The 26,894-nt window shown below is 42.4% G+C and overlaps 2 protein-coding genes across 3 annotated transcripts in view; both read left to right on the plus strand.

The window, feature by feature from the left end:
• Positions 1 to 4,227, plus strand: part of tdp1 (tyrosyl-DNA phosphodiesterase 1) — a 57,615-nt gene extending 53,388 nt beyond the window's left edge. Inside the window, exon 16 of the mRNA XM_024436851.1 lies at positions 3,573 to 4,227. Coding sequence (XP_024292619.1) covers positions 3,573 to 3,646 — 74 coding nt within the window. The 3' untranslated portion in view covers positions 3,647 to 4,227. The remainder of the gene's footprint in view (positions 1 to 3,572) is intronic.
• Positions 4,228 to 15,602: 11,375 nt separating this feature from the next.
• Positions 15,603 to 26,043, plus strand: kcnk13a (potassium channel, subfamily K, member 13a). 2 transcript variants are annotated; one of them, XM_024436852.2, is made up of 4 exons: positions 15,603 to 16,039; positions 22,426 to 22,964; positions 23,333 to 23,590; positions 24,250 to 26,043. In XM_024436852.2, the coding sequence occupies exons 1-4, from the start codon at positions 15,709 to 15,711 to the stop codon at positions 24,409 to 24,411; spliced, it is 1,290 nt and encodes a 429-aa protein (XP_024292620.1). In that variant the 5' UTR covers positions 15,603 to 15,708; the 3' UTR covers positions 24,412 to 26,043. The 2 variants fall into 2 exon arrangements, with proteins under 2 accessions (XP_024292620.1, XP_024292622.1); XM_024436854.2 differs by having other exon boundaries at positions 15,608 to 16,039; positions 23,336 to 23,590.
• The last annotated feature ends 851 nt before the right edge of the window (positions 26,044 to 26,894 follow it).

Consider the following 26,894-nt stretch of genomic DNA (forward strand, 5'->3'; position numbering starts at 1 on the left):
CCATGAAGGAAGGACATGAAGGAACTGGAACATTTTGCAGGACATGAAGAACTTCCAGGTCCAGAGCATGTGCATGCTCAATGGGTGACATGTCTGGTGAGTATGCAGGACATGAAGGAACTGGAACATTTTCAGCTTCCAGGAATTGTGTTACAGATCCAGCGGCAGCGGATGAATGGCACAACAATGGGCCTCAGGATCTCATCACGGAATCTCTGTGCCATCAAATTGTCATCGATAAAATACAATTGTGTTCGTTGTCCATTGCTTACGCAGTTGAAGTCGGAAGTTTACATAGACTTAGGTTGTAGTCATTTAAAACTAGTTTTTCAACCGCTCCACAAATTTCTTGTGAACAAACCATAGTTTTGGCAAGTCGGTTAGGACAGCTTTGTGCAGTAATTTTTCCAACAATTGTTTACAGACAAATTATTTCACTTATAATTCACTGTATCACAATTCCAGTGGGTCAGACGTTTACATACACTAAGTTGACTGCATTTAAACAGCTTGGAAAATTCCAGAAAATATGTCATGGCTTTAGAAGCTTCTGTTAGGCTAATTTACATAATTTGAGTCAATTGGAGGTGTACCTGTGGATGTATTTCAAGGCCTACCTTCAAACTCAGTGACCTCTTTGCTTGACAACATGGGAAAATCAAAAAGAATCAGCCAAGTCCTCAGAAAAAAAAGTTGTAGAACTCCACAAGTCTGGTTCATCCTTGAAAGCAATTTCCAAACGCCTGAAGGTACCGCGTTCCTCTGTACAAACAATACTATGCAAGTATATAAACACCATGGGACCACACAGTCGTCATACCACTCAGGAAGGAGATGCGTTCTGTCTCCTAGAGATGAAGGTATTTTGGTGCGAAAAGTGAAAATCAATCCCAGAACAACAGCAAAGGACCTTGTGAAGATGTTGGAGGAAACGGGTACAAAAGTATATCCACAGTAAAACGAGTCCAATATCGACATAACCTGAAAGGCCGCTCAGCAAGGAAGAAGCCACTGCTCCAAAACCACCATAAAAAAGGCAAACTACGGTTTGCAACTGCACATGGGGACAAAGATCGTACTTTTTGGAGAAATATTCTCTTGTCTGATGAAACACAAATAGAACTGTTTTGCCATAATGACCATTGTTATGTTTGGAGGAAAAGGGGGGAGGGGGCTTGCAAGCCGACGAACACCATCCCAAACGTGAAGCATATTAGGGACTGGTGCACTTCACAAAATAGGTGGCTTCATGAGGAAGCAAAATTATGTGGATATATTGAAGCAACATCTCAAGACATCAAATTGTATTGGTCACATACACGTGGTTAGCAGATGTTAATGCGAGTATAGCGAAATGCTTGTGCTTCTAGTTCCAACCATGCAGTAATATCTCACAAGTGATCTAACAATTTCACAACAACAAAGGAATGAATAAGAATATGTACATATAAATATATGGATGAGCGATGGCCGAACGGCTTAGGCAAGATTCAGTAGATGGTATAGAGTACAGTATATACATATGAGATGAGTAATGTAGGGTATGTAAACATTATATAAAGTGGCGTTTAATGTGACTAGTGACACATGCATTACATCCAATTTTTAATAATTAAATTGGCTAGAGATTTGAGTCAGTGTGTTGGCAGCAGCCACTCAATGTTAGTGATGGCTGTTTAACAGTCTGATGGCCTTGAGATAGAAGCTGTTTATCAGTCTCTCGGTCCCAGCTTTGATGCACCTGCACTGACCTCGCCTTCTGGATGATAGCGGAGTGAACAGGCAGTGGCTCGGGTGGTTTTTGTCCTTGATGATCTTTTTGGCCTTCCTGTGACGGGTGGTGTAGGTGTCCTGGAGGGCAGGTAGTTTGTCCCCGGTGATGCGTTGTGCAGACCTCACTACCTTCTGGAGAGCCTTACGGTTGTGGGCGGAAGCAGTTGCCATACCAGGCGGTGATACAGCCCAACAGGATGCTCTCGATTGTGCATTTGTAAAGGTTTGTGAGTGACAAGTTTTTGGTGACAAGCCAAATTTCTTCAGCCTCCTGAGGTTGAAGAGGCGCTGTTGTGCCTTCTTCACCACGCTGTCTGTGTGGGTGGACCATTTCATTTTGTCCGTGATGTGTACGCCGTGGAACTTAAAACTTTCCACCTTCTCCACTACTGTCCCGTCGATGTGGATAGGGGGGTGCTCCCTCTGCTGTTTCCTGAAGTCCACGATCATCTCCTTTGTTTTGTTGACGTTGAGTGTGAGGTTATTTTCCTGACACCACAGTCCAAGGGCCCTCACCTCCTCCCTGTAGGCCGTCTCGTCGTTGCAAACTTGATGATTGAGTTGGATGCGTGCATGGCCACGCCGTCATGGGTGAACAGGGAGTACATGAGAGGGCTGAGAACGCACCCTCGTGGGACCCCAGTGTTGAGGATCAGCGGGGTGGAGATGTTGTTTCCTACCCTCACCACCTGGGGGCATCCCATCAGAAAGTCAAGGACCCAGTTGTACAGGGCGGGGTCGAGACCAAGGGTCTCGAGCTTAATGACGAGCTTGGAGGGTACTATGGTGTTAAATGCTGAGCTGTAGTCGATGAACAGCATTCTTACATAGTTATTCCTCTTGTCCAGATGTGTTAGGGCAGTGTGCAGTGTTATTGCGTCGTCTGTGGACCTATTGGAGTGGGTCTAGGGTGTCAGGTAGGGTGGAGGTGATATGATCCTTGACTAGTCTCTCAAAGAACTTCATGATGACGGAAGTGAGTGCTATGGGGCGATAGTCGTTTAGTTCAGTTACCTTAGCTTTCTTGGGAACAGGAACAGTGGTGGCCCTCTTGAAGCATGTGGGAACAGCAGACTGGGAACACCAGCTGGTCTGCGCATGCTCTGATGACACGGCTAGCGATGCCGTCTGGACCGGCAGCCTTGCGAGGGTTAACACGTTTAACTGTTTTACTCACGTTGGCTGCGGTGAAGGAGAGTCCGCAGGTTTTGGTAGCGGGCCGTTTCAGTGGCACTGTATTGTCCTCAAAGCGAGCAAAGAAGTTTAGTTTGTCTGGAAGCAAGACATCGGGGTCCCCGACGGGGCTGGTTTTCTTTTTGTAGTCCGTGATTGACTGTAGATCCTGCCACATACGTCTCGTGTCTGAGCCGTTGAATTGCGACTCTACTTTGTCTCTATACTGACACTTAGCTTGTTTGATTTCCTTGCGGCGGGAATAACTACACTGTTTGTATTCAGTCATGTTTCCGGTCACCTTGCCCTGATTAAAAGCAGAGGTTTGCGCTTTCAGTTTTGCACGAATGCTGCCATCAATCCCCTGGTTGGGGAAGGTTTTAATATTCGCCGTGGGTACAACATCACCGATGCACTTGCTAATAAACTCGCTCACCGAATCAGCATATACATCAATGTTGTTGTTCAACGCTATCCAGAACATATCTTTATAAATATAGCTTTATAAATACATTTGATTTATTGATTGATAGTGCCGCGGCAATTCACCTAGCTTCCAAATAGAGGAGAAATGCTGAGAAATTCTAGATACCTTTTAATGTGTGTGTTTCTGTGTTTTTCCTCAGATCAGCCATGGATGTGGAACATTCCCTACACCCAGGCTCCAGACACACACGGTAACATCTGGGTCCCCTCCTGAACCACCACGCCAGACACACACACACACGTTCCCTTAAACATCCAGTTACCCGGACCCCTTGCCAGACCTTCCACATTCTGCTCCTATGGTGCACAGACAGGCTAAATCAAATGGAATGGAGGACGAGAAACTGTTACTCTCTCTCTCTCTGTTTCCCCTTCTCACTACCTGTCCAGTCCAACTCTCTCTCCTTAGTACAATTATAACTGTCTGTCATCTCTCATTCGTGTCAACCTTCTCCCTACCCTTCCACCCTCCTTTTTTTCAAACTGTCTGTTTCTCACTTGTCTTCAGTAACTCTGACCTAAAGGCATCTCTTACTTTCCATTACCTGGTGCTAAAGTGAGGAGATGACCTCCTCTCTCTCGCTTTTGTATACTGACCTCACTCTAGAGGCTGGCCAAACCTCCTGCAGAACTATTTTGTTTGCAGACTTTTCTTCCAGCCCTACTCAAACACGTTGGTATTACATTGTTTTGTTATTGTAGCTATTCATTTAATCATGTACTGTAAGTTTCCTTTTTAAGATGTGCAAAAAAAATCACTCACCATGTTTGTTATTAAAAATAATTGTACAAATCCCTAGTATGATGAATGTCAATTATGTGCATAATGTAGAAAATGAAGAACATTTTATTTTGGGGGATAAAAATCTATACTCATATGTATGTGTGTGTATGTATGTGTATATATATATTCTTGTTAACAATCTAGTTTTGGCAAGTCGGTTAGGACATCTACTTTGTGCATGACACAAGTAATTTTTCCAACAATTGTTTACAGGCAGATTATTTCACCTATAATTCACTGTATCACAATTCCAGTGGGTCAGAAGTTTACATACACTAAATTGACTGCCTTTCAACAGCTTGGAAAATTCCAGAAAATGATGTCATGGCTTTAGAAGCTTCTTATAGGCTAATTGACATCATTTGAGTCAATTAGAGGTGTACCTGTGGCTGTATTTCAAGGCCTACCTTCAAACTCAGTGCCTCTTTGCTTGACATCATGGGAAAATCAAAGGAAATCGGCCAAGACCTCAGAAAAAAAGTTGTAGACCTCCACAAGTCTGGTTCATCCTTGGGAGCAATTTCCAAACGCCTGAAGGTACCACGTTCATCTGTACAAACAATAGTATGCAAGTATAAACACCATGGGACCACGCAGTCCTCATACCACTCAGGAATGATTGGTAGAGATGAATGTACTTTGGTGCGAAAAGTGCAAATCAATCCCAGAGCAACAGCAATGGACATTGTGAAGATGCTGGAGGAAACGGGTACAAAAGTATCTATATCCAAAGTAAAACGAGTCCTATATCGACATAACCTGAAAGGCCGCTCAACAAGGAAGAAGTCACTGCTCCAAAACCACCATAAAAAAGCCAGACTACGGTTTGCAACTGCACATGGGAACAAAGATCGTACTTTTTGGAGAACTGTCCTCTGGTCTGATGAAACAAAAATAGAACTGTTTGGCCATAATGACCATCGTTATGTTAGGAAGAAAAGGTGGAGGCTTGCAACCCGAAAACACCATCCCAACCGTGAAGCACGGGTTGGCAGCATCATGATGTGGGGGTGCTTTGCTGCAGGAGGGACTGGTGCACATCACAAAATAGATGGCATCATGAGGAAAATTACGTGGATATATTGAAGCAACATCTCAAGACATCAGTCAGGAAGTTACAGCTTTGTCGCAAATGTGTCTTCCAAATGGACAATGACGCCAAGCATACTTCCAAAGTTGTGGCAAAATGGCTTACGGATAACAAAGTCAAGGTATAGGAGTGGTCATCACTAAGCCCTGACCTCAATTCTATAGAGAATTTGTGGGCAGAACTGAAAAAGTGCGTGTGTGCAAAAGGCCTACAAACCTGACTCAGTTACACCAGCTCTGTCAGGAGGAATGGGCCAAAATTTACACAACTTATTGTGGGAAGCTTATGGAACCATAACCATATTAGACCCAAGTTAAACAGTTAAGGCAATGCTACCAAATACTAAATGGGTGTATGTAAACTTCTGACCCACTGTGAATGGGATGAAAGAAATAACAGCTGAAATAAATCATTCTCTCTACTATTATTCTGACATTTCACATCCTTAAAATAAAGTGGTGATCCTAACTGACCTAAAATAGGGAATTTTTACTATGATTAAATGTCAGGAATTGTGAAAAACTGAGTTTAAATGTATTTGGCTAAGGTGTATGTAAACTTCCGACTTCAACTGTACATGCTATACATCTCTTTGATAAACAAGCTTCCAGACCATCACAACAATGCAGCTGTATCAGTCAGTCAGCAATGCTTGGCAGAGCCTTGGAGTAGAAGCGAAGAACTCTGTTTACAATGGTGTAATTGGACAGAAACCTTGAGCTCAAATGGAGAATATATGATGATTGCTGCAGGTTGTCTGTGGTGTTTGTAGCCTAGGCCTACTCATCTAGCCTGGGATTTTTGGGGGGGATGTTCAAATTTTAATCAACTGCTGCTTAGCAACTGTGATAGAAGCTACCTTTTATCGCCATGGCCATTGGTTCCCCATTGCTCCAACAATGTGTTGTTTTCATTATTTATGGCTGTCGAAAAAACTGAGCAACAATACTCAGCTGACAATACTCAACATTGAAGCTTACTACTTTCATCCTCTCCATCACTGAACGCAGCAAATGTGCACCTTTCAGTTTCTCACTCCTCTCCTGCACTGCTCCGAATCGCTCCTCTGTCCCCTGCTAAAGTGTCCCTTTGTAGCCCTGTATACCACTCACAGGAGACTCGTTTTGTCCTGTTTGGCGAGAGATATCAGAGACCAGGAAGTAGCCTACGCAGGACGTGTCAGTCAGCATTACAGGAGGGACTGGGCTGGAGAGCGGGATAGGCGCCAAGGCAGTTTTCTGCCTGATGATCACTTACGCCTCGAACACGCCTACAGCGGCATTGCACCAAATGGTCAGCAGCAGCATCTGGATATGTGTGCAACAAAAGTTCAACGTTCACCTTCTGCTACCATTTCTGTCAAGCCGTCTACGCATACAATTTGATGCATACGTTTGATCAATCCAACATTGGCACCATACAGAACGCACTGCAGCTGCCTCTGCAACACAATGCTGCAATGCAAACGCAGCGTTCCGTTGGAAATTAATGTTGGCTACTTCTGGTGTACCAAGGTGCAAGACCCTGTAGGTGTGATCGAGGCATTACAGTAGGCTACCAGCTAATGGCTAACAGATGGGCTCCCGAGTGGTGCAGTGGTCTAAGACACTGCATCTCAGTGCAAGAGGCATCACTGCAGTACCTGGTTCGAATCCAGGCGTCATCACATCTGGATGTGATTGGGAGTCTCATAGGGCGGCTCACAATTGGTCGGGGTAGGCCGTCATTGTAAATAAGAATTTGTTCTTAGTTGACTTGCCTAGTTAAATAATAATAATCAGCGAGGTAGTCGTGAAGCTACTTTTAAAGGTCCCATGTCGTTTGCACTGTGAAGCTGACCTCACCCAATTTCGCAAATTTGAACTGCATTGAGATAATAAGAATATAATGATATAGGCCATTCCAGACTATTTGTGGATGTTTCTCTGTAATTATTTTTGTATTACCCATACCAGAATTAATCAAATACAGTTCGCACGAGGGGTTTCGGCACCTCTAAGGAAATCTGACAAACAATGCAACTGTAAAGTTAGACTCAGCAATATGAAGTTGGGAGACATTGCGCGTGTTTGAGTGATAAGTCGAAAGAACGCCAACAGCAAGGCTCAGTGCAACATGACAGCGATGTCATTGTTTGTTTGTAAAAGTGTTTCTTTATAACGTTAAAATAAATGTCTCCAAACGCAGTATCTCACATTCACAAATAAATATTTGTATATGTGTGCCATTCAGAGAGTGAATGGGCAAGACAAAATATTTAAGTTCCTTTGACCAGAACATGGTAGTAGGTGCCAGGAATTCTTGTGTCAAGAACTGCAACGCTGCAGAGTTTTTCACACTCAACTGATTCCCGCGTGTTTCAAGAATGGTCCACCACCCAAAGGACATCCAGCCAACTTGACACAACAGTGGGAAGCATTGGAGTCAACATGGGCCAACATCCCTGAGAAACGCATTTGACACCTTGTAGATTCCATGCTCCAACGAATTTAGGCTGTTCTGAGGGCAAAAGAGGGGTGTTTTTAATGTTTTGTACACAAGTGTATGTGTGCACATTGTACAATCAATTGGTGTGAGAGAGAGAGACTCAAAGACACTGCTCAAAAAAATAAAGGGAACACTAAAATAACATATCCTAGATCTGAATGAATGAAATATTCTTATTAAATACTTTTTTCTTTACATAGTTGAATGTGCTGACAACAAAATCACACAAAAATTATCAATGGAAATCAAATTCATCAACCCATGGAGGTCTGGATTTGGAGTCACACTCAAAATTAAAGTGGAAAACCACACTACAGGCTGATCCAACTTTGATGTAATGTCCTTAAAACAAGTCAAAATGAGGCTCAGTAGTGTGTGTGGCCTCCACGTGCCTGTATGACCTCCCTACAACGCCTGGGCATGCTCCTGATGAGGTGGCGGATGGTCTCCTGAGGGATCTCCTCCCAGACCTGGACTAAAGCATCCGTCAACTCCTGGACAGTCTGTGGTGCAACGTGACGTTGGTGGATGGAGTGAGACATGATGTCCCAGATGTGCTCAATTGGATTCAGGTCTGGGGAACGGGCGGGCCAGTCTATAGCATCAATGCCTTCCTCTTGCAGGAACTGCTGACACACTCCAGCCACATGAGGTTTAGCATTGTCTTGCATTAGGGGGAACCCAGGGTCAACTGCACCAGCATATGGTCTCACAAGAGGTCTGAGGATCTCATCTCGGTACCTAATGGGAGTCAGGCTACCTCTGGCGAGCACATGGAGGGCTGTGCGGCCCCCAAAGAAATGCCACCCCACACCATGACTGACCCACCGCCAAACCGGTCATGCTGGAGGATGTTGCAGGCAGCAGAACGTTCTCCACGGCATCTCCAGACTGTCACGTCTGTCACATGTGCTCAGTGTGAACCTGCTTTCATCTGTGAAGAGCACAGGGAGCCAGTGGCGAATTTGCCAATCTTGGTGTTCTCTGGCAAATGCTAAACGTCCTGCATGGTGTTGGGCTGTAAGCACAACCCGCACCTGTGGACGTCGGGCCCTCATACCACCCTCATGGAGTCTGTTTCTGACCGTTTGAGCAGACACATGCACATTTGTGGCCTGCTGGAGGTCATTTTGCAGGGCTCTGGCAGTGCTCCTCCTGCTCCTCCTTGCACACAGGCGGAGGTAGCGGTCTTGCTGCTGGGTTGTTGCACTCCTACGGCCTCCTCCACGTCTCCTGATGTACTGGCCTGTCTCCTGGTAGCGCCTCCATGCTCTGGACACTACGCTGGCAGACACAGCAAACCTTCTTGCCACAGCTCGCATTGATGTGCCATCCTGGATGAGCTGCACTACCTGAGCCACTTGTGTGGGTTGTAGACTCTGTCTCATGCTACCACTAGAGTGAAAGCACCGCCAGCATTCAAAAGTGACCAAAACATCAGCCAGGAAGCATAGGAACTGAGAAGTGGTCTGTGGTTACCACCTGCAGAACCACTCCTTTATTGGGGGTGTCTGCTTAATTGCCTATCATTTCCACCTGTTGTCTATTCCATTTGCACAACAGCATGTGAAATTTATTGTCAATCAGTGTTGCTTCCTAAGTCGACATTTTGATTTCACAGAAGTGTGATTGACTTGGAGTTACATTGTGTTGTTTAAGTGTTGCCTTTATTTTTTTGAGCAGTGTATATTAATTTGCACATATCCACTGTATATGAATTGCAACAAAGTTGGTTCCTGTCTTAGTCAGGACTTTGGTCAAGTTCTCCTGGGTCTAACAAAAACACTCTAACAATAGAGCCTCCCACGATGCAGGCGATGGCTGGTGAAGAGCAACTGCAGAAACATGCAGTAAAAACTTAATGACCTTTGATCACATGATGCAACACACTTTGAAAGGCACTAACCTACGACAGTCACCGACTTGGCAATAGTGATTTGCTCGAACGCGCCCATTGAGATGACACAGTTACACACAGTAGCTGTGCAAATACACCGGTTCGCTTCACGCTGTTACAGCGTGGCAGCCACAGGACCAAAACTAAGGAGCACTTTTGGGCCTTGCACTTCAACTCTCTTAGTTGCAGAAATTGACCCACTATTCTGTTTACTTTCTGCATCTATTTATCGCTGAGTCTAACTTCAATATGATTATTTAACATCGATTTTTTTTCCTGTGGATGATAAGGTGAGAGTCGAGGTAATTGGGTATCTTTTTAAAGGAAACATTCCCAACAGTTATGGGACTTCTGCCAGAATATCAAACTATACATGGGCTGTCCCACGAAATGAGTGCCTTTTGCATCCAGTATTGCATGTAAAAGCCTGTTATATCAAAGGAAGTGCCCTTTAATATAGACCACATAGGGAATTTTATGAATCAGATTTTTAATATGAATAAATAAATAATCACCCTCTGTGATTAACCCATTTAACCCCAACATTTCTCCATGTTTTCACCATCATTGTAAAGTCCTAGTTATTTAGTTTATTTGACAAAGTCATTCTTGAAGATTATTATTTATTTCATGTGATTAGGGATTTATTTATGTCTGTCCCTGATTTTACGTGAACTGAACTCTCGTTTTAATATGGAGAAATTATTATTATTATTTATTTATTTATTTCCAAAAGAAACATTGAACAACTAATAGTGAAATCAGTGTATAAGCAGGTGATCTGGCTCTACTCTTTTTGGTCATTTGCTGTGTATTGTGGGGGAAAACGGAGCGGGTTGAGCATACCACGCCAACCCTGTTACTCATATTTAGTCTTGCGTAGCCACAACTCCAAAATCACATTGTGGTCACACCAATATTTTTTTTACCCCAAGGCAAGTCATTTGATTGGCTTGACGTGTTGTGAGGAGTCACTCGTTTCCACCCCTTTGTAGCTACTTTTGTGCCATGGACTTCACCAGGCTTTCCCGATTACATGCTGACTAGACCGGGCGAGTGCATGATGATTTTGTCCATCCACACCAGACGTGATCAGGACACTACCAGTCAAATGTTTGGACACCTACTCATTGAAGGGTTTTTCTTTATTTTTTTATTATTTTCTATATTGTAGAATAATAGTGAAGACATCAAAACTATGAAATAACACATGGAATCATGTAGTAACCAAAAAAGTGTTCAACAAATCAAAATATATTTTAGATTCTTCAAAGTAGTCACCCTTTGCCTTGATGACAGCTTTGCACACGCTTGGCATTATCTCAACCAGCTTCACCTGGAATGCTTTTCCAACCGTCTTGAACGAGTTCCCACATATGCTGAGCACTTGTTGGCTGCTTTTCCTTCACTCTGCGGTCCGAATCATTCCAAACCATCTGAATTGGGTTAAGGTTGGGTGATTGTGGAGGCCAGGTCATCCGATGCAGCACTCCATCAACTCTCCTTGGTCAAATAGCCTTTACACAGCCTGAAGGTGTGTTTGGTTATTGTCCTGTTTGAAAAACAAATGATAGTCCCACTAAGCGCAAACCAGATGGGATGGTGTATCGCTGCAGAATGCTGTGGTAGCCATTCTGATTAAGTGTTACTTGAGTTCTAAATATGCAAAGCACCCCCATACCATCACACCTCCTCCATGCTTCACGGTGGAAACTAAACATGTGGAAATCATCTGTTCACCAACTCTGCGTCTCACAAAAACACAGTGGTTGGAACCAAAAATCTCAAATTTAGACTCATTTCCACCGGTCTAATATCTAAATCAAATCAAATGTATTTATATAGCCCTTCGTACATCAGCTAATATCTCAAAGTGCTGTACAGAAACCCAGCCTAAAACCCCAAACAGCAAGCAATGCAGGTGTAGAAGCACTGCTCATGTTTCTTGGCCCAAGTAAGTTTATTCTTATTCGTGTCCTTTAGTAGTGGTTTCTTTTCAGCAATATGACCATGAAGGCCTGAATCACACAATCTTCTCTGAACAGTTGATGTTGAGATGTGTCTGTTACTTGAATTCTGTGAAGCATTTATTTGGGCTGCATTTTCTGAGGCAAGTAACTCTAATGAACTTATCCTCTGCAGCAGAGGTTAGTCTGGGTCTTCCTTTCCTGTGACGGTCCTCATGAGAGCCAGTTTCATCATAGCGCTTGATGGTTTTTGCAACTGCACTTAAAGAATTTGTATTTATTTTATTTAACCTTTATTTAACTAGGCAAGTCAGTTAAGAACAAATTCTTATTTACAATGACAGCCTACCAAAAGGCAAAAGACCTCCTGCGGGGACGGGGCTGGGATTAAAAATAAATGAATAAATAAAATATAAATATAGGACAAAAGACACATCACAACAAGAGAGACAACACTACATAAAGACAGACCTCAGACAATAACATAGCAAGGCAGCAACACATGACAACAACATGGTAGCAACGCAGCATGGTAGCAGCACAAAACATGGTACAAACATTATTAGGCACAGACAACAGCACAAAGGGCAAGAAGGTAGAGACAACAATACATCACGCAAAGCAGCCACAACTGTCAGTAAGAGTGTCCGTGATTGAATCTTTGAATGAAGAGATTGAGATAAAACTGTCCAGTTTGAGTGTTTGTTGCAGCTCGTTCCAGTCGCTAGCTGCAGCGAACTGAAAAGAGGAGCGACCCAGGGATGTGTGTGCTTTGGGGACCTTTAACAGAATGTGACTGGCAGAACGGGTGTTGTATGTGGAGGATGAGGGCTGCAGTAGATATCTCAGATAGGGGGGAGGGTTTTATAAATAAGCATCAGCCAGTGGGTCTTGCGATGGGTAAACAGAGATGACCAGTTTACAGAGGAGTATAGAGTGCAGTGATGTGTCCTATAAGGAGCATTGGTGGCAAATCTGATGGCCGAATGTTAAAGAACATCTAGCTGCTCGAGAGCACCCTTACCTGCCAATCTATAATTTACATCCCCGGAATCTAGCATGGGTAGGATGGTCATCTGAATCAGGGTTAGTTTGGCAGCTAGGGTTACGATAGAGGAAGAGGAGCGATTACGATAGAGGAAACCAAGTCTAGATGTGACTTTTGCCTGCAGCCTTGATATGTTTTATTTTAATTTTTTTATGTTACCTTTATTTAACCAGGTAGGCAAGTTGAGAACAAGTTCTCATTTACAATTGCGACCTGGCCAAGATAAAGCAAAGCAGTTCGACAGATACAACGACACAGAGTTACACATGGAGTAAAACAAACATACAGTCAATAATACAGTATAAACAAGTCTATATACAATGTGAGCAAATGAGGTGAGAAGGGAGGTAAAGGCAAAAAAGGCCATGGTGGCAAAGTAAATACAATATAGCAAGTAAAACACTGGAATGTTAGTTTTGCAGTGGAAGAATGTGCAAAGTAGAAATAAAAATAATGGGTGCAAAGGAGCAAAATAAATTAATGAATTAAATACAGTTGGGTAAGAGGTAGTTGTTTGGGCTAAATTATAGGATTTATCAGTGGTGACAGTGTTTCCTATCTTCAGTGCAGTGGGCAGCTGGGAGGAGGTGTTCTTATTCTCCATGGACTTTACAGTGTCCAAGAACTTTTTTGAGTTAGTGTTGCAGGAAGCAAATTTCTGCTTGAAAAAGCTAGCCTTGGCTTTTCTAACTGCCTGTGTATAATGGTTTCTAGCTTCCCTGAACAGCTGCATATCACGGGGGCTGTTCGATGCTAATGCAGAACGCCATAGGATGTTTTTTTGTTGGTTAAGGGCAGTCAGGTCTGGGGAGAACCAAGGGCTATATCTGTTCCTGGTCCTAAATTTCTTGAATGGGGCATATTTATTTAAGATGGTTATAGGAAGGCATTTAAAAAAAATATCCAGGCATCCTCTACTGACGGGATGAGATCAATATCCTTCCAGGATACCCCGGGCCAGGTCGATTAGAAAGGCCTGCTCGCTGAAGTGTTTCAGGGAGCGTTTTACAGTGATGAGTGGAGGTCGTTTGACCGCTGACCCATTACGGATGCAGGCAATGAGGCAGTGATCGCTGAGATCTTGGTTGAAGACAGCAGAGGTGTATTTAGAGGGGAAGTTGGTTAGGATGATATCTATGAGGGTGCCCGTGTTTAAGGCTTTGGGGAGGTACCTGGTAGGTTCATTGATAATTTGTGTGAGATTGAGGGCATCAAGTTTAGATTGTAGGATGGCAGGGGTGTTAAGCATGTTCCAGTTTAGGTCGCCTAGCAGCACAAGCTCTGAAGATAGATGGGGGCAATCAGTTCACATATGGTGTCCAGAGCACAGCTGGGGGCAGAGGGTGGTCTATAGCAGGCGGCAACGGTGAGAGACTTGTTTTTAGAGAGGTGGATTTTTAAAAGTAGAAGTTCAAATTGTTTGGGTACAGACCTGGATAGTAGGACAGAACTCTGCAGGCTATCTTTGCAGTAGATTGCAACACCGCCCCCTTTGGCAGTTCTATCTTGTCTGAAAATGTTGTAGTTTGGAATTAAAATTTCTGAATTTTTGGTGGTCTTCCTAAGCCAGGATTCAGACACAGCTAGAACATCCGGGTTGGCAGAGTGTGCTAAAGCAGTGAATAGAACGAACTTAGGGAGGAGGCTTCTAATGTTAACATGCATGAAACCAAGGCTATTACGGTTACAGAAGTCGTCAAAGAGAGCGCCTGGGGAATAGGAGTGGAGCTAGGCACTGCAGGGCCTGGATTCACCTCTACATCGCCAGAGGAACATAGGAGGAGTAGAATAAGGGTATGGCTAAAAGCAATAAGAATTGGTCGTCTAGAACGTCTGGAACAGAGGGTAAAAGGAGGTTTCTGGGGGCAATAAAATAGCATCAAGGTATAATGTGCAGACAAAGGTATGGTAGGATGTGAATACAGTGGAGGTAAACCTAGGTATTGAGTGATGAAGAGAGAGATATTGTCTCTAGAAACATCATTGAAACCAGGAGATGTCATTGCATGTGTGGGTGGTGGAACTAATAGGTTGGATAAGGTATAGTGAGCAGGACTAGAGGCTCTACAGTGAAATAAGCCAATAAACACTAACCACATGTGCTGAGAGAAGGACAGTGTACCATCTAGCCATACTCCCAAGAACTTGTATGAGGTGACTACCTCAAGCTCTAAAGCCTCAGAGGCAGTAATCACACCTGTGGGGAGAGGGGCATTCTTCTTACCAAACCACATGACCTTTGTTTTGGAGGTGTTCAGAACAAGGTTAAGGGTAGAGAAAGCTTGTTGGACACTGAGAAAGCTTTGTTGTAGAGCATTTAACTCTAAATCCGGGGAGGGGCCAGCTGAGTATAAGACTATCATCTGCATATAAATGGATGCGAGAGCTTCCTACTGCCTGAGCTATGTTGTTGATGTAAATTGAAAAGAACGTGGGACCTAGGATTGAGCCTTGGGGTACTCCCTTGGTGACAGGCAGTGGCTGAGACAGCAGATTGTCTGACTTTATACACTGCACCATTTGAGAGAGGTAGTTAGCAAACCAGGACAAAGACCGCTTAGAGACACCAATACTCCTTAGCCGACCCACAAGAATGGAATGGTCAACCGTATTTTTGGTTACAACATGATTCCATATGTGTTATTTCATAGTTTTAATGTCTTCACTATTATTCTACAATGTAGAAAATAGTACAAATAAAGAAAAACCCTTGAATGAGTAGGTGTGTCCAAACTTTTTACTGGTACTGTATATTCATTGTTTTACCACTTGAGATGGGAAGACATGTTTTTATGAAGTTGAACATGTGCTCTTTATGACAGAATGTTAAAATGAAGTGAAATCAAACTCTTTTTTTTTTTACCAAGTTACACTTCTCAAAATGCACCGAATTGGTGGAACAACCCACATACTGACTTATTAGGAAGGCTTTCATGTGCCTTCATCTGACACGATGCGGAGGCTCCTTCTCCCAGGGTCCTCAGTGTCCTCGCTGCCGCCGTAATGGCGTGCAGGAGAGGCTGCTGCTGCGGTGTGGTGAACGAGGATAACGCGCGGTTTCTGATGCTGGCGGTGCTGATCGTGCTGTATCTGCTGTGCGGTGCTGCGGTGTTCTCTGCGTTGGAGCAGCCGAAGGAGCTACAGGCAAACGAGCAGTGGGCGCAGCGCTTCGAGAGATTCACCCAGAAGCACAGCCTTAACCGGACCGACTTGGAGACATTTCTCCGGTTCTATGAGGAGGCGAACATCGCCGGTATCCGCGTGGATACACTGAGACCGCGCTGGGATTTTACCGGCGCCTTTTACTTTGTTGGGACCGTGGTGTCGACCATAGGTAAACTCAGAAACAAAGCCAGAAGGTTCAGTAAATTATTGTATAAAAAAGAATATATAAAAGTGTATTGCAAAGAAATTCACTTTTAATCAAAATGCACCATTTGAATCATTTAGAATAGGTGCCATGCACCAAATTTCAAGAAAAGCATGTTTTTATGTTGCATACCTTTCAAAAATGGTTGTTTATATAATTCAGAAAATTAATTGCACTTCAAAAGATAGGACACTGTGACACCTTGACAAACTGATTAACCGAATAACCCATATATCTTCATCCTTATCAATGAGAGAGAGAAATTAATACTGAATTTATGCCGGAAAAAATACATAGGCAGGCAATATATAGGTCTGCGATTTAATAGATATAGCAGGATACAATCAAGGTAGATAAACATGTAGGCATTTTGGTACTGGAAATACTCTCCTTTAGTCTACTGTAGATCACCATGCAGATAAAGGAGACAGAAACTAATTACATATTGGAGACATTAAATATACTTTTCTCCATGTGACAAAGAGCTTTGACGTTGGCCCTTCTCGGGAAGATGAAGTTGACCCAGTCTCAGAAATCATTGTTCCGTTAATTGGCAGCTCTTATTTCTCCCAATCATTGTTAGCTTTAAGGCTAGAAGGAAAATGAACATCAAATTACTTATGACATGAGTGATGACATCAGTTTTGCCAAAAATGATATGGCTATTAACCATTCAGGTTATTTATTTTCATTGCAGATATTTATTTTCTGTGAACATCTATTATAAAAATGTCTAATTTGGCACACAGAAACGAGAGGCCATGAGTAACTTGGTCAAATAGAATGGCACGGATAAGCCACTAGTGGGCACCTTTGAGCACTGCCCAAGCAACGCATTTGATTGTTTTTTATTTATTTTTTAAAGGTACTTATTGGCCTATAGCAGTCTCACTTAAACCCTCATATATCTTTCCCCGTTTGACATAGACTTGAAACTTTGTATGTAAGTTGGTATCTTTCCTCATGCTGAACAAATTTACCTCAAGGACCCATAAAGGTCCATCAGGATAGATTTTCCTCCATCATGGAAATTGTGGAAAACCTTTGAAAAACATCAAAATGGGGGAAAAAAGTCCTATGCAACTTCAAATTTGGTCTTTGAACACATCACTCATAAAGAATTTGAGAAAATTAGATTGATGCATTCAAAGATGGCCACACTATACCAGTAGATGCATATTAGCACACACGCTATTATGCAAAAATATGCAAAAACAAGCCCTTAGTTTGAGAAAAGCTCAGGAATTGGCCAAAAAGATGACTAAATTATTGATAAATCAGGAAATCCAATTGTACGTGTCCATTTCCTTTGGAAATCCACTCCACAATGGCCAATCAACTTGACACTTTTAAGGGTCATCAAAGACATAACCATGATTGAACCATGTTGAGTTTGACATTGATATCTTAAAAATAAGGAAACTATTAACAATTCACTTTTTTGACAATGTAACACTAATGCTTAAAATATAACATAAAAATCTTCTCATGGACTAAATGTCATATGCAATCAAAATGTGGTCTTCGGACTCATCATAATAACCCTTGAAGATGTTGAGAAACTATTTTTTAACCTTTATTTAACTAGGCAAGTCAGTTAAGAACAAATTCCTATTTACAAACCCTAACGACGCTGGTGCCATTGTGAACCGGCATATGGGACTCCCAATCATGGCTGGTTGTGATAGAGCCTGGAATCGAACCAGGGTCTGTAGTGACACCTCTAGCACTAAGATGCAGTGGCTTAGACTGCTGCGCCTCTCGGGAGACCATCTACTATACCAGTAGATGCATATTAGCACATACTAAATATATGCTAAAAATACTAAAAATATATCTTTTCATATCTTTTCATGAACCATAGCACCAAATGACAGCGATAGATAATAAACGGCGAGTGGCAGCAGTGTACAAACAAAGGGCGTCAATGTAAATAGTCTGAGTGGCCATTTGATTAATTGTTCAGCAGTCTTTTGGCTTGGGGGTAGAAGCTGTTAAAAAGCCTTTTGGTCCTAGACTTGGTGCTCCGGTAAAAGCTTTCAATTTTGGATGGGGAGCATTGATCGATTGAACACCTCTGGAGAGACCTGACACCTGAAAGAGCTTGAGAGGATTTGCAGAGAATAATGGGAGAAACTCCCCAAGTACAGAAGTGCCAAGCTTGTAACATCATACCTTAGAAGACTCAAGACTGTAATCGTTGCCAAAGGTGCTTCAACAAAAGTGCTGAGTAAAGGGTCTGGAATACTTATGTAAATGTGATATTTCAGTATTATTTTTAATACATTTGCAAAAATATCTAAAAACCCATTTTTGCTTTGTCATTATGGGGTATTGTGTGTAGATTGATGAAGGAAAAAAACGAGTTAATACATTGTAGAATAAGGCTGTAACCTAAAAAAAATTGGAAAAAGTCAAGGGGTCTGAATACTTTCCCGAATGCCCTGTATGCTTACATGTGCTAAAAGGGCTTTAATGAACTTATTCTCATGAACTATAAATCAGATTGACTGCAGTTTTAGTATGTAGACTCAATAAATTAGCCTCTAATAAATTTGAGAATGAGTATTTGCTGCATTCAAAGTCGACCAAGCTACACCACTAGATGGCACCATATCACACCAGGGCTATAAGAACTGAATCGATGAACATGGGGCCATGAAATTTGGTATGTAAACCTTCTCGTCCTTAGAAGCTGTGTGAATATAAAGTCACTGCAATAATAAAGCTGATCTACCCCCTAATTTAAGAAAAATACAAATATGATATTTCGTATTTTTCATCTGCATAATATAAATCTAACATTAATTTGCATATGAGACAAAGTCCAACAGTCCAACAAAGATCAACAGTTATTGCTCTAGTATCTATAGTGCCAACAAATTGTCTGGTGCAGACAACTATTGATCAAGTGGACTTTGTCTCACACAAATGAGTGTCAGATTTATATTATGCAGACAAACATTGTGAAATGTCATGATTTATTTGTATTTATTTTTAATTAGGGGGTAGATCAGCTTTATTATTTCAGATAGATTGTGGCTTCTGGCAATGTAATTATCTGCATAATTTACAATGCTACATATACCTCTCTTTTTTGTAAATATACATTCTTTTAAATAGATACATATATTTTAAATATTTTCTTTCTGAAATATTGTGATTAGTATATCTGTATAATCACCTATTGTTGCCCTATTATTTGGTCTCATTGTAGTAAAAAGTGGATATTTTATTCAGGAAACAGGAAATATGAAACAGGAAGTCCTACCGCTTGCACGGTCAGCGTATTACAGCTGTGAGAGTGGAATTTAAGTATTTCGGAATGTTAATGTAGAGTTTACCAACTGAGAATTTAATAACTTTATAATACATTTCCACCTTGTTGCCTCTGGACAAATTGGCTTAAGAAGCTCTGGAGAATCCTATTTGTCAGAAAGAGTCAAAGAGTCAAAAACAAAAACAAAACGGTTAAGAGAACAATTCTGAAACCACAAATCATATTCAAACCATATGTATATTATTTGGTGCTCAGACCAACCTATAGCACGAGACTAAACTTCGCTCGTGTCGTCCTATTCGCTCGTGTCGTTTATTGAGAGATAACCATGGTAATACTTTCACTGATTACACATAAAGGAAGGAAGTTCCTACATGATGGAGTTCTTGCTCTATCTAATTGAGCTTGTATCCTTTCTGTCATCCTGTGAACCCTGTTTCTTTGCTGCTCGCAAGTACATATTCTTGTTCTTGTTTCCAGTATGCTGTCAACCGTCACAAATCAGATACAGTTGAGCACTTTGCCTCCCTCCTCGGCGTCCATATATCCTTTACTGAGAGTGTGTAACACAAATGAAGTATATCACCTACAGGCAGCGGATGACACAGCCAGAGGTTAGAAGTTGAGTACACGATGCTCATATAGAACGTGATGATGCTCAAAGGCTGTTTGCGCAGTATGGGGTGACCCCCCAGGCTAGCCCCACTATGCAGACAGACACCTCATGCATTCTTAATGATATGTTTCAAGGGAAACCAGTCTTTTCTGAACACTTTCCACCATAATTTGCAAATAAATTCATAAAAAATCCTACAATGTGATTTTCTGGATTTTTTTCTTCTCATTTTGTCTGTCATAGTTGAAGTGTACCTATGATGAAAATTACAGGCCTCTCTGATCTTTTTAAGTGGGAGAACTTGCACAATTGGTGGCTGACTAAATACTTTTTTGCCCCACTGTAAGTCAATAACACAATTTTTCTAGCGCCGCAAAAAAAACACTTCTTTGGTTTCGGAGACCTGGCAAAACAATGTAAAACAAAAAATAATAAAAATGTTTTATGCAGTGAAATGTGTTGTTTTACAGGGTCAGCCATAGTGGTACGGTGGCCTGGAGCAAATTAGGGTTAAGTGCCTTGCTCAAGGGCACCTTGACAGATTTCTCAATTTGTCGGCTTGTGTATTCGAACCAGCGACATTTTGGCTACTGGCCCAACTCTCGAACCGATAGGCTACCTTTCGCCCTCAATTTTATCTCAACTGTATATCAATGACATGGTTTTTTTTTGAGTGGAGGGAGAATATTATGTTACTGGTTTGAAAATGTATTTGTCAGGGACCACAGGCTATTTGAAACGGTATTGGGTAAAGATAGTAAAACTAAATGCATGCTCTTCAACCGATCGCTGCGCTCACCCGCCTGCCCGATTAGCATCACTACTCTGGACGGTTCTGACTTAGAATATGTGGACAACTACAAATACCTAGGTGTCTGGCTAGACTGTAAACTCTCCTTCCAGACTCACATTAAGCATCTCCAATCCAAAATTAAATCTAGAATCTGCTTCCTATTTCGCAACAAAGCCTCCCTCACTCACACTGCCAAACATACCCTCGTAAAATTGGCTATCCTACCGATCCTTGACTTCGGCGATGTCATTTACAAAATAGCCTCCAACACTCTACTCAGCAAACTGGATGCAGTCTATCACAGTGCCATCCGTTTAGTTACCAAAGCCCCTTATACCACCAACCACTGCGACCTGTATGCTCTATTCGGCTGGCCCTCGCTACATATTCGTCGCCAGACCCACTGGCTCCAGGTCATCTATAAGTCTTTGCTAGGTAAAACTGCCTTATCTCAGCTCACTGGTCACCATAACAACACCCACCCGTAGCACGCGCTCCAGCAGGTATATCTCACTGGTCAACCCCAAAGCCAACACCTCTTTGGCCGCCTTTCCTTCCAGTTCTCTGCTGCCAATGACTGGAACGAATTGCAAAAATCGCTGAAGTTGGAGACTTATATCTCCCTCACTAACTTTAAGCATCAGCTATCTGAGCAGCTTACCGATCACTGCAGCTGCACACAGCTCATCTGTAAATAGTCCATCCAAATACCCACCTCATCCCATATTGTTTTTATAAACTTTTTTGTTGTTCTTTTGCACACCAGTATTTCTACTTGCACATCATCATCTGCACATCTATCACTCCAGTATTAATTTGCTAAATTGTAATTACTTCGCTACTATGACCTATTTATTGCCTTACACCCTTTTGCACATATTACCTCCATTTGCACATATTGCACATATTGTATACTTTCTACTGTGTTATTGACTGTACTTTTGTTTATCCCATGTGTAACTCTGTGTTGTTGTTTATTGTCGCACCGCTCTGCTTTATCTTGGCCAGGTCGCAGTTGTAAATGAGAACTTGTTCTCAACTGGCCTACCTGGTTAAATAAAACTGATTTTAAAAAATTTTAAAAAGGTTATAATATAGGGTATAGGCAATAGGATATACCTCCCTCAATGTCAATGAGAGAATGATATGTTGGACACACTAACAGAAGCCAATAAAGGCCGTGCTTTATTGCTAGCATCTCATTTCCCTCTCCTCCTGTAGTCTCAAGCCTGTTCTTCAGCCCTGACTCTCTTTATTTTTTGAAATAATTAGTTTTTAGGGATGGATCTTTCATCTCTGAGGAGCACATCTGTGAGAATGGTAATTAAAACCCCCAGTTGCTAAATTAGCATTGAACTCAATGGGATGGAGGAGTATAGCGATGGATGAGAGAGTGATATGCCAAGAAAAGGTATTATGAGACCTCGCCACCTATGGCAACCTGGTTTACTTTCTTCTCCTTAGAAGTGGATGAGGGGGGGGGGCACTTTAGGAACAGACAGAGAGGGAGGGTAAGGTAATTATGATGAATGGAACTTCACCATTTTAATTTCTCTCCTGAACATCTACCCTCTCTCTCCATCTCCATCTCCCCTTCCCTTCAAACCTCTCTCTTCTAAACCTCTCTCTTCTCCTCCACCCCTCCCCCTGTCTCTGGTCAGGATTTGGCATGACCACCCCGACCACGGTCAGTGGCAAAGTCTTCCTCATCTTCTATGGCCTGATCGGCTGCGCCTCCACCATCCTATTCTTCAACCTCTTCCTGGAGCGCATCATCACCATGCTCGCCTTTGTGCTCAAGTCATGCCACGATCTGAAGCGCCGGCGCCAGGGCGTCATGCCCCACGATGGCCCCAGGGGGGCGCCACCGCCAGGTCCCAGAGATAGAGGCAGGGACAGTCTGGCCGGATGGAAGCCTTCTGTGTACTACGTGATGCTGATTCTTTGTGTAGCTGCTGTGGTGATATCCTGCTGTGCCTCGGCTATGTATTCAGCGGTGGAGGGGTGGGGCTATCTGGACTCGCTGTACTTCTGTTTTGTGGCGTTCAGCACCATCGGGTTCGGGGACATGGTAAGCAGCCAGAGGGTTATGTACGACGGGAACCAGACAGCCTACAGACTGGGGAACTTCCTGTTTATATTGATGGGTGTCTGCTGTATCTACTCGCTGTTCAACGTCATATCCATTGTCATCAAGCAGGTGAGGATTTTTTGTTTCATTTATGTTTGTTTTATGAGCAGTTGTGGTTGCACGCATGCACAGACACACACATTGTGGGAGATGGCGTGCATTCACTCTCTGTCTTTACTCTGTCCTTTCCTATTGGCTATCCCTCTCTTGCTCTTCCTCCTCTCTTTTCTCTCACACACACACACACACACACACACACACACACACACACACACACACACACACACACACACACACACACACACACACACACACACACACACACACACACCAGCCTCTTTCTCTAGGTATGTGGACGTTTTACCAGAGCACTATCATTAGCAATGTTACAGAATTTCAAAGTTTCATAAAAACAATACATTTTCCCAAAACTCAAGCAGACTCTCAACTGGCTGCTGAGAAAGCTGGACATCTTCTCCTACCGAGGTTGCTGCCACTGCTGCCCCGCCGGGATCGCGAAGAGATTGCCCCCGCGCCGGAATGCCGTGATGCCCAGCGGCACTGGACATGGACACTCTCGGGCGCGGCGGACTGTCTCTATAGAAACGGACGCGTTGAACGAGAGTGAGACGGACGGAGGAAGGCGGATGTCAGGGGAGATGATCTCCATTAGGGACTTCCTGGCAGCCAATAAGGTGAGAGGGTCACCGGGTAAAGAGAACATTAAAAGTTCCCTCTGTTACTTTCATCTCTGGTCAAAAGTGTTGCCCCTGCACTTTATAATTTGAGGGCATGGGTCATGTTTTGACTGTATTTACAGTATCTAGTACCCGGAGTGGCCAATAGGGCTAGGGACCCATTTAAATCAATGTTTCAGACTGCACCTGATCTATGTTTCTTAGTGCTGTCATGCAATATGGAATGTGTGATATATTGTCTGTATTGTTGGAAATATATTTATGTGTATTGGAGATGCAAACCCTGCACAAATGTAACTGTTACAAAGGGACAGTAAAGTTTGGTAACACTTAAAGGTACACTCAGTGAGATGAAGTTGCATACACGAAGTAAACACAATGACCTTTAAATGGCAACCGGGCTACAACACAGATCTCCTGTGCTACGGATTGAACCGAGCCCTAAGAAGCGTTGAAGCGCGAGGCTAAACTTCTTTTGCCACGTTGTAGCAGCATAAAGCGCACATCTGCACGTACTCTGTGTGACAATGTGTGAGAGCAAAGTCTTCCCTGAAGGCATGCTTTAAAACGTGTTATGAACATGTAGGAGCCTTTATAATGTCTTATCTTTTGTCTAGTTATGAAAGTATCATGTGAACCTCTCCTCGCCTCTCCAGGTGAACCTGGACCTGATGCAGAAGCAGCTGTCGGAGGCAGCAACCAATGGGATCCCTCGGCCTTCCGTCTCCAACCAAAACAGACAGAATGGTTTCTCTGGGGGAGTAGGGGCACTGGGCATCATGAACAACAGGCTGGCTGAGACCAGTGTGGATAGATGACTGAATAATACAGTCATTATGTAGGCTTACTGCACACCATACAGAGAATGATCAAAACAGATACTACATCTCTCAAAACCATGTGATTCCAGAGACAAAGTGGACAGCAGGTGCTCACTGAAGGAGGGATGGTTTGGGTCGAGTCCAAAAGTTTTACATGGGTCACAGTTGGAAAAGGTTTTGGAATGGAACCATTTGCTGTAGCCCATTGAACGTGGTCCATAGAGACACTGTACACTGTAGAGAAAACAACTACAATGAGAATATCAGAAAACATCCTATGGAGCCTTAAAGAGCAGACCTCATCAGAGCTTTTACATAGCGTGAGAATGACTCGAATGAATCGTTTATCAGCAATGTGTGGCACTCTTCGTTATGCATGGCAGCCATTTTGTCCCAGAATGTTCAGTGACCGTGACACATCAGCCATTGTGGTGGAGATGTTAGGGGTTATGACGCCAAACGGTCTTGTCCACGATCATGTTTGCCTTTCCCTTATTGACACCTGTACAGTATTTGTTATTGACAGCTATGGTGTTGTTTTGTAGGAGACAGATCATGCTTTTATGCTTGAATAGGTGCTCAGAAATTAAAATCAATTGCCAAATTCATAAAGATCTTGATTGAGGAACTCCCCTTCACTCTGCCATAAAAAAAATCATCAAGATATCACACTATATTGTAAATACTGTTCCAAAAATGTTATAAACTACAAGGAAAACACTGTACTGATACATTTGATTGATTCTAAAAGTGCTAGCTGTCATTTATCTGTAACAGAGTAGTACTTCTTCCTCTCTTTAGTTTTTAAGAAAAAGACAAATTGAAAGAAGACAAATCTATTACTTGAAATTGCACATACTAATTTCAAACTTACCCTGCGCCCCTTTTAAGAGTTAAAAAGTAGACATTTGCAATGTTTCAGGAAAAACTGAAATCAATTAAAGTATGCAGGAATAAATACAATTTACTTATAAATTCTGTTCATATCTCAGCGCTCCACTTCTCGTCTTTTGAAGGTAGAACTTAATGTACATGTGGCTCTGAATTGCTAATCGGACAGCTGTTTTTTGTAGCTGGATACCTGATGTATGTGTGTGTGGTCTGGAACATAGAGTCACCACACACCTGAATAATGGATGATGCAGGACATCAAAAGACCTTTTCTTTTTTCCTCTCTCCCATTGATCTTCTTTGAATTTCTGTCGGGGAAGTTTGACACTTTAAATCAGGGGACTCCCGAGTCACGACAACGCAGGGTTGAGTGCAGGGTTTGGAGCCTTGTTTTACATAAAAAGCAACCTCAGAAGGCGTTTATAATATCGTCTTCCCATCTCTCTCTCTGTTACAGTCCCTGTGCGCTACTTGAAACGATGCAAGAAATCCCTAACAGTGTGTTGAAATAATGTGAACAGAGCAATGTGTTAGGATTTTATGAGAATGAAAGGGATTGTATAAACAGTGTGGAGATAGACATTTGAATTGACTGGCTCTTTGCGTGTTTCAACGTCATTTTAGTTTAGGATCATATTGCACATTATGTCAGCAGTGTAGGCCTCTTTTCTGGAGGGGCTTGCATCCTTCTGGCAATGCATTATCATCTGCCACTGCTATTAAAGGTTTATTCTTATATATTATGTAACAGGACATTGTTTCTTACGATTTGTCAGTTGGCACTTCACTGGAGGCAGAGAAAAACATCGAACAGGCTTATGTTGCCCGTCAAACAATTCACTCTACTAATACACAAAGATTAATGCTTTAAAATGTATCGTACCCAAATTAACACCAGGGATAAACTGTTTCTCTCAAGCCCTCAAACTTTTCAAAGATGTTTGTGTGGAAAAAGTGTATTTTCTCAACAGGATAGACCCGAGTGAAAGCGGCTGGTACATACAGTACCAGTCAAAAGTTTTAGAACACCTACTCATTCAAGGTTTTTCTTTATTTTGACTATTTTCTACATTGTAGAATAATAGTGAAGACATCAAAACTATGCAATAACACATATGGAATCATGTAGTTACCAAAAAAAATGTTATATTTGAGGTTCTTCAAAGTAGCCACCTTTTGCCTTGATGACAGCTTTGTACCCTCTTGGCATTCTCTCAACCAGCTTCACCTGGAATGCATTTCAATTAACAGGTGTGCCTTGTTAAAAGTTAATTTGTGGAATTTCTTTCCTTCTTAATGTGTTTGAGCCAATCAGTTGTGTACAAGGTAGGGGTGGCACACATTAGATAGCCCTATTTGGTAAAAGACCCAACTCCAAATTATGGAAGGAACAGCTCAAATAAGCAAAGAGAAATCACAGTCCTTCATTATTTTAAGACATGAAAGTCAGACATTCCTGAAAATTCAATAACTTTGAAAGTTTCTTCAAGTGCAGTCACAAAAACCATCAAGCGCTACGATGAAACTGTCTCTCATGAGGACAGCCACAGGAAAGGAAGACCCAGAGTTACCTCTGCTGCAAAGGATAA

The sequence above is a fragment of the Oncorhynchus tshawytscha genome, linkage group LG11, assembly GCF_018296145.1.
Source record: "Oncorhynchus tshawytscha isolate Ot180627B linkage group LG11, Otsh_v2.0, whole genome shotgun sequence".
Taxonomy (NCBI): domain Eukaryota; kingdom Metazoa; phylum Chordata; class Actinopteri; order Salmoniformes; family Salmonidae; genus Oncorhynchus; species Oncorhynchus tshawytscha.